Source organism: Camelina sativa, chromosome 11, assembly GCF_000633955.1.
Source record: "Camelina sativa cultivar DH55 chromosome 11, Cs, whole genome shotgun sequence".
Classification (NCBI taxonomy): Eukaryota; Viridiplantae; Streptophyta; class Magnoliopsida; order Brassicales; family Brassicaceae; genus Camelina; species Camelina sativa.
The window spans coordinates 24257779-24270054 of record NC_025695.1 but is presented as its reverse complement, the minus strand read 5'-3'; the positions used below and the strand labels follow the sequence as shown (position 1 = coordinate 24270054).

Below are 12276 nucleotides of genomic sequence, written 5' to 3'. Positions count from 1 at the left end.
TATTTTGGGCTTTCTTGGACTTGAATTAGGCTCAAAGTGGACTAGACTTGATAGGTATCATCCCCAATATAATTTCTCATTCTCTCTTTGGCCATAAGCTCTTGAATTAGCCCATTAAGTGTTTCCTTGCTCTTCTTTGACTTTAACTCCTTGATCCAATTTGCTAATGAGAAACAACATGGATTGTATCTTTTCTTCATCTTGGACTTAGTAGAAACAGCTCTTGGTTGCCAAATATAATTCTGGAAGCTCGTAAACCAACTGGACCTGAAACTTATCAAGTTAAGAACTAGATTCACCTCCTTTGGCAAATGGGATGTAACTCTGTGGTTTGTTGGCTAAATCTTGTGTTCTTGATCTTGTTAGAAACATAATAGATCCATTGACATCTTCAAATTGATTTTGTGTCGAAATTGATGCTGAGTTGGTCTGTGTAACACGATCTTTGGTTCAGACGCGAAAATGGAACTAGGACAGATCCACTGACTTGAAATATCCATATCGTTCAAGTATGAACTGATTTTAACGTGCTTCCAATTCTCAGTGGTTCTATGATGGATCAAGATTTCATAACAGTTTTGATCGTAATCCTCCTTTGAATGGTTTTAGGTCTAAGTCGCGTAGCCATGAGTTCACCTGATTTGTAAAATGAATAACTCCTTCACCTAAACTCTGATTGGAGTGATTCAACTTCGAGATATGTTCTAGATGCGGTAAGAATGTATCCCAAATAGCATTTTGGCTGGAAGAGTTAATCTTTGACTTCATTCGTGTTGAATAAAACTCAAGAATCTTCTTGGATGGTCTTATGATCATATCAAAGGGTAATTGAACGTGCTAGGACATACAAAAATCCTAGTATCAATTTGGTGCCGTTGCCATTTGGGACTCGTTTGGCTACATTTAAGATTTTAAGTTTTGCAAGATTAAGTTCTATTACACTTATCATTCTGAGTAGTGACTTGTTTTGGTTGTCTGCTTAATTGTTTTCCATCTCAGGAACCTGTTGATTTCAACATTGCATGCACACCAGATCAAGAGGACATCAGAACCTCCTTCCTGCTATCGATGACATCAATCGGTTACAAAGACCACGACAAGATCGTCATCTCACTGATCATCCTGCACCAGTCACTATGGAGCAACAGAATGAACCAAATCCGAGACCGCAAAACATTGGTGTTGAAGATGCACCAAACACTCATACTCAACATGCCGGAATTGTCCCCCCTGCGGTGCAAAACAATAAGTTCGAGATCAAAAGTGGTCTGATCTCCATGATCCAAGGGAACAAGTTTAACGGATTTCCTATGGAGGATCCACTCGATCACCTGGACGAGTTCAACCGTCTTTGCAGCCTCACGAAGATCAATGGAGTAAATGAGGATGGTTACAAGTTGCGACTATTCCCATTCTCCCTGGGAGACAAAGCTCATCAATGGGAGAAGAACATTCCCCAAGGATCCATAACAACTTGGGACGACTGCAAGAAAGCCTTCCTGGCTAAGTTTTTCTCCAACTCCAAAACAGCACGTCTTAGGAATGAAATATCCAGCTTCACTCAGAAACACTCAGAATCATTCTGTGAAGCCTGAGAGCGTTTTAACGGTTACCAGAGCCAGTGTCCAACCATGATTTCAGCAACAAGTCAATGTTGAGCACTCTATACCGTGGTGTCCTTCCGAAAATCCGTATGCTGCTTGACACTGCTTTTAACGGTAATTTCTTGAACAAAGACATTGATGAAGGATGGCAACTGGTTGAAAATCTTGCCCAGTCTGACGGCAACTACCATGACGACTATGACCGCACAGTTAGAGGCGAAGCCAACAGAAGACCGTCCATTTCGTAGCTGAGGATGACCCTTTCCAAGTTTAAGATGGGGAGGGTGAGTAGTCTGAGTAGATCAAATACGTCTAGAATCAAGGTGGTTACAACAAGGGCTACAACCCCTATAAGACGAACCCCAATTTGTCTTACCGGAGCACCAACGTTGCAAATCCACAGGATCAGGTGTACCCTCCTCAGCAGCACCAACAAGGTCAACAAAAACCTTTTGTGCCTTACATTCAAGTATTCGTACCCAAAAAACAATTCCAGCAAGGTTACCAAGCTCCCTCAGGACCACCGCCAGGATTCTGCCCTCAACCAGTTCAGCCTACTCCAGCCCCAGAACCTGTTGTTCCTGTTGTCAAACCTGTGAGATTCATCCCTCCACCGTACAAGCCTCCTTTACCATTTCCCGTGAGGTTCCAGAAGCAGCTTATTGAGAAGATAAAGCTCTGTTCGAACTACAAGTCAAGGAGATTGAGTTGACGATGCCATTGTTGGATGCATTCGCCCTAGTTCCTCACTACCAGAAATTCCTCAAGGACTTAGTGATGGAGAGATCTAAAGAAGTTCAAGTCATGGTGGTACTAAGTCTTGAGTGTAGTGCAATCATCCAGAAGAAGATTGTACCCGAGAAGTTCAAAGATCCTGGATCATTCACTCTACCTTGCTCCCTTGGCCCTATGTCTTTTGATAGGTGTCTATGTGATCTTGGCTCTTCAGTTAATCTGATGCCACTCTCTGTGGCCAAAAGTTGGGTTTTACAAGGTTTAAGGGTTGCGACATCTCCATCATCCTTGCAGATAGAATAGTGAGACTTCCAGAGGGTATTTTAGAAGACTTACCTGTCCGGATCAGAGACGTGGAAGTGCCAACCGACTTTGTGGTTCTGGAGATGGATGAAGAACCAAAAGATCCTTTGACATTAGGAAGACCATTCTTGGCGACTGCTGGAGCCATCATTGATGTCATAAATGGCTAGATTGATCTTAATCTGGGCGACGATTTCATTATGAAGTTTGACATCAAGGATACTTTGAAGAAGCCAACCATAGGAGGACAAGTCTTCTACACTGAAGAGATGGATCAGTTGACTGATGAGTTGTTGGAGGAATTAGCTGAGGAGGACCATCTCAAGGCTGCTTTGATCAAGGATGGGGAAGAAGGGTTCCTGCATGAGGAGACCACTTGTTACAAGAATCTGCTAGACTCCCACAAAGAAACGGATGGACCAGAGGAGTTCGAGCAGCTATCTGACGCAGAGGAGGTATGTGCAGTCGAGGCAGAGACTTCAGAACGTGAGATCTCCCACTCGACCAACGTCAAGACCCGACTCGAATCACCAACGTCCCACTCAATCGAGCCACCACTCGAGCCGCACCCCCGCCACTCGACCGTCACCTCTCTGGACTCCTTCGCTGACGACTGGTCAGAACTGAAGCTCCAAAGGTAGAACTCAAAACTCTCACTTCCGGACTCAGGTATAATTTTCTGGGAACCAATTCTACTTATCCTGTCATATTGAATGCTAGGTTGAGTGATGATGAATTGGGGCTGCTTGTTGATGTAGTATTTTTCTATCAATTAAATTATCAATCCACAATTTGCATTAATCAACTCACTATGAATACACAAAGATGCTTAATCTATTCTTAAACAGAAAAAGGTTGTTTTGTAACAATCTTAACTAACAAACTGATTCAAATAAAGAAAACAAGACAATTCAAACAATGCAAACTCAAAGAAACATAACACAACTACCAACAAGCTTTAAAATCAAGATTAAACAAGTGAACCTTGTGCAAGGTTATTGACTTGGGAGATAGCTAACCAATCCTAGATGTCTAAGCAACAATCAATAACAATCCTATGGCTAAGAACACTTATGCAAACCATTCCATTTACATGATAGATATTCCTATGCTAATCAAGTGATAATCAAAAATTTCCAAAGGCAATCACAAGGCAAGCATGCATTAAGAACAAGTCTAAAAACCACTAAGCACCCTAATCATCAATTTCCATTGGCTAGGAATGCAAAGCTCTTGATTAATTTGGTTCAGGAATTTCATCAAACACCTTATGGGCATGGAAATCCTAATGTCTAGATTCAAGCTTGATCAAGGCTATCTAGCATTATTAACACTAATCAAGATAGGAAATACATAAATAAAGCCTTAGCCATCAAATATCAATCATCTGTCTCCCTAATCTACCTAGCCCAAAGTTCTAAAAGGTCTACTCACTCATGGTTATGATCACACAAAGGTAGAGGTTTGATCTTTGTGAAATCATAATTAGAGATTATAGAATAGGAGATTTGAATAGAAATTGCTATTAAAAACTTAGAAGTACTCAATCATTCAACAAACCAAGAGTAAACAAGCTTAAGAACCCTAAGTGGCTGCTAAAACAAGAGATAAGATAAGAGATAAGTCTCCCCTTAATAGGGTTAGAGTATTTATAGGAAAATAGAAAAGTACCCGGGTCAACCAAAACAAAATGGGTCAAACCCGGATTAACCGATGGACTTAGGCGGCATCGGCCACCGTTTGGCCGATTGGCGAGGTCGATGGTGTCCATCGGTCACCTTCTGGCCGCTGGTCCGGGCCGCGAGTAGCTCCTGACTTTGGCGTGGACAGTTCAATCGGCCTACACTTGGCCGCTGCTGGTGGCCGCTGGTGGTTCCTGATCGTGGCGTGGACAGTCCAATCGGTCTACTCTTGGCCGCTGGTGGTGGCCACTGGTGGTTCCTGATCGTAGACGTCCATGAGTGGCATCTACTATGCTCTGGCCGCTGATGGTGGCCGATTGTGACAAACGGCCATGGTTTGGCCGCTTGGTCTAATCGCTCATACCTCATGATCCCTTGTCACTTCTCCAACTACAATCTTCTTGCTTCTTTACACCAAAATAAGTCCAAATGCTCAAAATGTAGTGGGATTACTCCAAGAACCTGAGAAATAAGACACTAGATGCAAATGCTCCTAAAACAACCTAGAATGACAAGATTATGCAACAAAACTATGCAAAAGCAAAGCTTAAAACCCAACAAAAACACAAGATATCAACTCCCCCAAACTTATCTCTTGCTAGTCCTCAAGCATGAACCAAACAAAAATTGAGAGAGAGAGGTTTGTAAAAGGGATTCAGAACCAAAAAGTATCAACAAAGGATTCAATGCAATGCAGTGGTGCTAAAAACAATCAAAGTGCTTACAAACATTTTTCTAATGCTTGTCACAAGGCACCACTCTAGTTCACCTTCTATCTATTGGTAAAGACTTGCAATCCTATTGAACATCTCTTTCACATTCATTAAAGTGTTTGGTTTGATCTTGCAAATGGAAAATAAATCAAGCTCAATTGGTTTAAGGGAAAGGCTTTTTATAAAGTGGTTGGAAATGGTGCTTTTGGGTGGTTTACTCTCAAACAAAGAGAAATGCTAGACATTAATGAAACCTATCTAAGACTGAGAATAATTTAGGCATACAAAGCTTAGCTCTTGATGTTCTACCCACCTAAAAGCTTTTTTACCCTTTTTCTCATCCTTTTTTTCTTTTTTTCAAACCCAAAAACTCAACTTGGTTCAACTCAAACCCCTTCTCTTCTTTACTTATGGCCTTAAACTTTAGAATATCTCTAAGGCTTCACTTTAAACACAAGCTCTCTTTTTTTTATTACTTCTTTGAACTTCTATTGTTGAACTCCCATTCTTATTAAACTATGCTTTAGCATTCTTTTTTTTTTTTTTTTAATAAAACTTTTCTAGGAGACAACAACTAGACTTTTCCTTCTCTTTTCATTCTTAGAGACTTAGAGCTTTTAACACTTAACCTTAGAGATAGATATTTTCTTTTCTTTTGACCAAGTAACTCTTCCTTTTTCCCCCTTTAATCTCTCTTGTTTCCAAACCTTTACCCAAATCAAAATTCTAACCATCTATTTCTTTCAAAACCAGTCCTATCAGCTAGTTCTAAAGATTCCAAACCTAGCTAAAACAAGAGCCAGTTCTTTGTCATTTTCAATACTCTCAAGGCTTCAAAACCTATAGCATTGTCAACAAAAAAACCTCACTCAACAAATCAACACAAGGCTGAAAGAAAAGGGTTGGTGTTCAAAGGTATGGCAAGAGATTTGGTTAATCAAAATAGAGTGGCAAAAAGAGATTGTTAACCCAATATGAAATTTCCATGAGTTAGTATTAATAGTCCATATGCTAGATAATTTTAAGATCAAATTAAGGTCCAAATAATATAGAGATGCAATAATGATCATGCAAGCTTTACACTAGAAGAAAGTGCTTTCAAGTGACAAATTGCTTAAGCTTAGACTCTTCATTTTTTTCCAAAGATTAAACATGCACCAATGAACTATAAATGAGGGCTGTGGGTTCAATCCTAAGTCTCTACCTTTACAAGGCAACTTCATCATTATCCCCAAATGCAAATGCATACTAAATGCTTCTAGACTCAATCCTAAACACGAAAATGAATCTGCAAAGCTACATGCATTTTTTGGTTTTTAAATTTTTCAAAATTGTTTTTTTTTTTTTTTTTTCAAAACAAAAGCTACATGCTATTAACAAATTAAGATCAAAGCAAAACACAATGCTAGATGGTTAGTCCCTCCCCCAAACTTAATTCACACAGTCACTGTGTGAGAAAAGGTGGGAAAAAGACTAACAAGAAAAATAAATATGAAAATAAGAAAAGACTATATGTACAAGGGCTAGTTCATGGAGGAGTCAAGAGAGTAGGAGGAGTTACTGGTGCATGGTGTTGGAGATTTCTCTGCTCTTTTCTTCCTCCTTTGTCTCCTCTCACATGCTGAAGCTCTTGGTGGATCATAAAAACCAAGTGCAGTGCTAGCTTCACCATGGAATGAGTGTCTCTCCAGCTCATCCTCAGCCACATTTGCTTGCTCTTCTCTTGAGTCCACAACAACTTCAGGATCTAGGTTTGAGGTACTTGCAATGTCAAGTTTTGCTTCCACATGCTTCAATCTTTTGTGAAGACCTTTCACTCCCTTGACTAGCTTTTTGATGTTCTTCCCTTGCCATTTAACCAAACGCTGGAGAAGGTGGATGTGGGTGTGTGCTTCTCTGAGAGACTTGTTTGTAGTGGCCTCTTCAAATGGTTGGAAGTCATACCTAGCACTCCCATAAACTGGACTGGTAGGAGCTGCTTGTGAAATGTCTTCAGCTTGATTTCTCCCTTTCCTTGAAGTTGTTATTGGAATCACTGGCCCATCATCCTTGAATGAGTAGAGATGATCATCCTTAATGTGGCAGCATATTCCAAACCTGTAATAAAGGGATGTGACCTGTTGTTGAGGGAGTAGTAGCCTTTTCTTCTGCATGCTCTTGAAAATGTAACCATAGTATGCATATAAACCCTTCTCAGTTTGGCTATCCAAATAAGTAGTCTTCTTGAGGTAGACTGGATCAAGCCTTGCAATTCCATGGTCAAACTCACCAAGCTCAACTCCTTTTGCTTGCAAAATGGGAGTGACAAGTCCACCCATACTTAGAACATGAGTCTTATCTGTTGTTGTCCAAACCCAACCTTGGTAGTGAAGCATTTGGTGAAGGAAGAAAGCAGCAACACATGTATCTTCAGCATTAGACAATGGAGGATTCCTTTCCTGGTAGGTTCTTATGAAAGGTTGCAACCCTGCTAAAAGTAAACCAAATTCATTTGCTTGAACTCCTCCAGCTTCTCTTCTTGCAAAAAGAGTGTGAGAGAGGACCTTGTGAGCATATCTCACTGTTGGATGCTGGATGCCTGAGTTCTTCATTTGACCAGCTGCATAATTGCCCACACCAATAGATTGCCAAAAAGAATCATACTCCCTTGGGTTAATGTTGTATTCTAGCCTTGTTCCTGGTTGAAAACCATAAATAGCTTCTAACTCTCCAAAAGTCATCTTGTAGTGCTTCCATTGAACTTTAAACTCAAAATGTCCAAGATCTTTGGCCTCCACCACCATCTTATCTTCATAATAAGTCACTGACAATAATGCAAGGAACTCTCTAGTTGGCTCAACATATGTGGGGAAAGCCATATTGAAGAACTGTCCTAATCCCAAAGTTGTGAAGATGGTTTGCATATCTTCAAGGAGTCCAGCATTGTGAAGGAATTCATGATTTGGGTATCTAGTTGGAGCAAAATTGATCTTCTTAAGGCGTTGCAGCAGTTGGGAGTAAGTAGGCTTCTTCTTGCTTGGCTTAAGCTGTTTTTCCTTGACAGCTAGAGGTGGTGGAGATTCAGGCTCACTCTCACTAATATCTTTTTCTGAACCAGATTCCTCAATCACAACCTCTTTATTCTTCTTCTTGCTTGTTGTAGCTTTTTGTTTACCAAGTGAAGACTTAGACTGAGTTGTCTTCTTCTTCTTCTTGTCAACATCTCTTTCCACTACCTCCTTTGCCTTTGTTTTCTTTTCTCCAGGTCTCAAGTTGGTTCTACCCATTGTTCCTATCAAAAATACAAAAACACTTAGAAAAATACTACTAAGGCTCACTAGGAGCCACAATTTGAATTCACAACCAGCAAGTGCTAAGCATCTTTGGGGAAAATCAATCATAGTAATCCAATGAACAAATGAGAACCAACTTAAGCATAAACCCCATAAGCAAACTCAACATTACTTCTTCTTAGAAATTTTAAGAACTCAATAAACCATCAAACATGATCAATTGTTCTCCAAAATTGCTAGTCTCCTACAGAATAATTCATAGTACAATAGACAAGGTAAAGAAACAATAAAACTCAAATTCCCCCAAATTTTAGATTTTAACAATTCTTAAGAACCCTAAGTGTCCAAAAATCAAAATTTTTGAAATTAAACAGCAAGACCAGAAATTCTACCCAAGTTGGAGTTAGCTAGCATCAATATTAAGCTAAACAACCTAAAATCAAGACATAAATAGCTGGGAAGTCCAATCACACACTTATTGGATTCAAACTTTAGAAGAGAGGGTTGGTTTCTTACCTTGTTTTCGACGAGGAATGATGCAAAGCTAGAAGATGAGATTATAAGTAATGGAAAGATCTTTCAAAACCGAAACCAACACACCAAAAATCTTTGAAAACGATTGAGTAATGAGAGTGATACCAACTGTTTTCTCAAGAATTGATTTGATTTCCCTGTTTGAAATCTCAACCTGACCACTAGTTTGGGGATGGTAAGGTGTAGCAACCTTATGCTTCACTCCATGTTTCTTAAGAAGGCTCTCAAAGACCTTGTTTACAAAGTGTTTTCCTCCATCACTAAAGACCACTCTTGGAATAATACCAAACCTTGGAAAAATGATTGTCTTGAACAACTTCAATGGTAGGACTAGCAATGGCTTCCACCCACTTGACCATCGATTGTAGGCTTCCTCATCACTTTGTTGATGTCAAAAGTCAAGGCTTCCTTGCCCAAATTCAATTGAATCTTCCCACCTTTCACATCAATCATTGTTCCTGCAGTTCTTAGGAATGGTCTCCCCAAGATGAGTGGATCTTTTGGTTCTTCATCCATTTCAAGCACAACAAAGTCAGTTGGGATCTCAAAATGGCCAATCATGACTGGTAGATCTTCAAGCACTCCAACTGGTGTTCTAACTGACCTATCAGCAAGAACAAGGGTGATCAAACACTTCTTGTAGTGAGAGAAACCTAGTCCTTTGGCAACTGAGAGAGGCATCAAGCTCACACTAGACCCCAGATCACATAAACAATGGCTAAAAGATAGAGGTCCCAATGTACAAGGGAGAGTGAAGCTACCAGGATCTTCAAGCTTTTTTGCTACTAACTTGTTTTGAATAATAGCACTGCACTCATGAGTTAAGATAATCATTCCTTGTAGAGCTTCCTTCTTCTCCAAAACTGCATCCTTGAGGAACTTGTTGTATGATGGGTTCGGCAAGAATTCATCTATGATAGGCATTGTAATAGCAACATCTTTCATTTTTGCATCAAACATATCTCTATACTTGTCCACTTGTTGCTTCTTAAACCTACCAGGAAATGACAATCTTGGTTCATATGGTGGAGGCACAAATAGAGTTTCTTTGGCAACACCTTTACTTTTCTTGTAATCTTCATCAATGGCCTTGTCTTGCTTTGGTTCCTCAACCACTTTACTCTTTCCTTTGTCAACCACAACATCTTCAGCTTCAATGTCTTTACCTAAATATTTCAATATCAACTCATCCTCATCCTCAATCTCAACCACTTCCCCCCTTCCTTTAGGCTCAATGTCCCTCTTGCGCTCATTAGTAGGTAGTTGCTTACCACTTCTCAGCATTATGACATTGATGAATTCCTTTGGGTTTGGTTCAGGTTTCCCTGGTAATGAACCCATTTGTCTTGTTGATGATGAGGAAGCTTCTCCTTGGACTTGTGTTTGCGGTAATTGGGATTGAACTTGTTATACCCTTGGCCACCTACATAGTTGACCTCTTCTTGTCCCTCAACACAAGCTTCCATGCCGTCTTGATAAAGTTCACAATCATTGACAAAGGGAACTTGTTTTTGGTTGGCACTAAGCATCTTATCCATCTTGTCATTCAAAGCTTTGATCTCCTTGCGGTGCTACTCATTCATATCAGTATAATCTCTTGGAGTTCTATCATAATCTTCCCCATAGTTTCCATCACTTTGAGCAAGATTCTCAACCAACAACATTCCTTGTGCAGCATTTTGACCCAAGAAGTTACCATTGCTTGTTGTATCAAGTAGCATTCTATACTTAGGCAGAACTCCTCTATAGAGTGTACTCAATTGTGACTCCATGGAGAAACCATGATGTGGACATTGAGAGATGTACCCCTTGAATCTTTCCCATGCTTCACAAAAACTTTCGTTTCCCTTTTGAGACAAGCTTGATATCTCATTTCTCAACCTTGTTGTTCTTGTAGTAGAGAAGAATTTTGAAAGGAAAGCCTTCTTACATTGATCCCAAGAGTTAATGGTGTTGTGAGGCAGATTCTTTTCCCAAATGTGAGCCTTATCACCAAGAGAGAATGGGAAGAGGCGAAGCTTGAAGGCATCTTCAGAGATACCATTGATCTTAACAGTCCCACAAAACCTAACAAATTGGTCCAAGTGATCAAGAGGGTCTTCCATTGCCAAACCATGTAATTTTGATCCTTGCACCATGTTGATAAGACTGGCCTTTATCTCAAAGTGATTGTTCTCAACTGGTGGAGCTCTAACACCAGTTCTATGTCCACTGACATTTGGTGCATCATAGGCTCCAATGAGAGGGGCTTGTCTTGGTATATGGTTTGGAACTCTGTTATCATTGGGCTGGTCATTTCCATTACGACCAGGAGCAGGAGGAGGGTTGTTCTCCATAGCTTGGCGGGCTAATCTGCTGTTCTCTCTTTCAAACCGGTGAATGTCTTCAACAGGCTCAAATAAATTGGTTTGGCCTTGACTTCTTAAGTTCATACACCTTGCAAAAGAGAATTCAAAACACCAAAGCAAACCAAGTAAGTAACAATGTAAAGTAAATGAATAGGCTCAAGCAAAGTTGAAATCCTAATGGTCAAATTGAATGCAAATGGGCAACAGCGCCAAGTTGATGTAGTATTTTTCTATCAATTAAATTATCAATCCACAATTTGCATTAATCAACTCACTAAGAATACACGAAGATGCTTAATCTATTCTTAAACAGAGAAAGGTTTTTTTGTAACAATCTTAACTAACAAACTGATTCAAATAAAGAAACAAGACAATTGAAACAATGCAAACTCAAAGAAACAGAACACAACTAGCAACGAGCTTTAAAATCAAGATTAAACAAGTGAACCTTAGGCAAGGTTATTGACTTGGGAGATAGCTAACCAATTCTAGATGTCTAAGCAACAATCAAGAACAATCCTATGGCTAAGAACACTTATGCAAACCATTCCATTTGCATGATAGAGATTCCTATGCTAATCAAGTGATAATCTACAATTTCCAAAGGCAATCACAAGGCAAGCATGCAATAAGAACAAGTCTAAAAACCACTAAGCACCCTAATCATCAATTTCCATTGGCTAAGAATGCAAAGCTCTTGATTAATTTGGTTTAGGAATTTCATCAAACACCTTATGGGCATGGAAATCCTAATGTCTAGATTCAAGCTTGATCAAGGCCATCTAGCATTATTAACACTAATCAATATAGGAAATACATAAATAAAGCCTTAGCCATCAAAGATCAATCATCTATCTCCCTAATCTACCTAGCCCAAAGTTCTAAAAGGTCTACTCACTCATGGTTATGATCACACAAAGGTAGAGGTTTGATCTTTGTGAAATCATAATTAGAGATTATAGAATAGGAGATTTGAATAGAAATTGCTATTAAAAACTTAGAAGTACTCAATCATTCAACAAACCAAGAGTAAACAAGCTTAAGAACCCTAAGTGGCTGCTAAAACAAGAGATAAGATAAGAGAT

The 12276-nt window shown here is 39.6% G+C and overlaps 1 protein-coding gene across 1 annotated transcript; it reads right to left on the bottom strand.

Moving 5' to 3' along the window:
* On the bottom strand, positions 9174-10184 carry LOC104728283. The gene has a single exon (XM_010447283.1). The coding sequence runs from the start codon at positions 10182-10184 to the stop codon at positions 9174-9176; it is 1011 nt and encodes a 336-aa protein (XP_010445585.1).

Excerpts from the sequence above, each read along its gene's own strand:
- LOC104728283 (XM_010447283.1), bottom strand. The coding sequence starts at position 10,184 with ATGGGTTCATTACCAGGGAAACCTGAACCAAACCCAAAGGAATTCATC.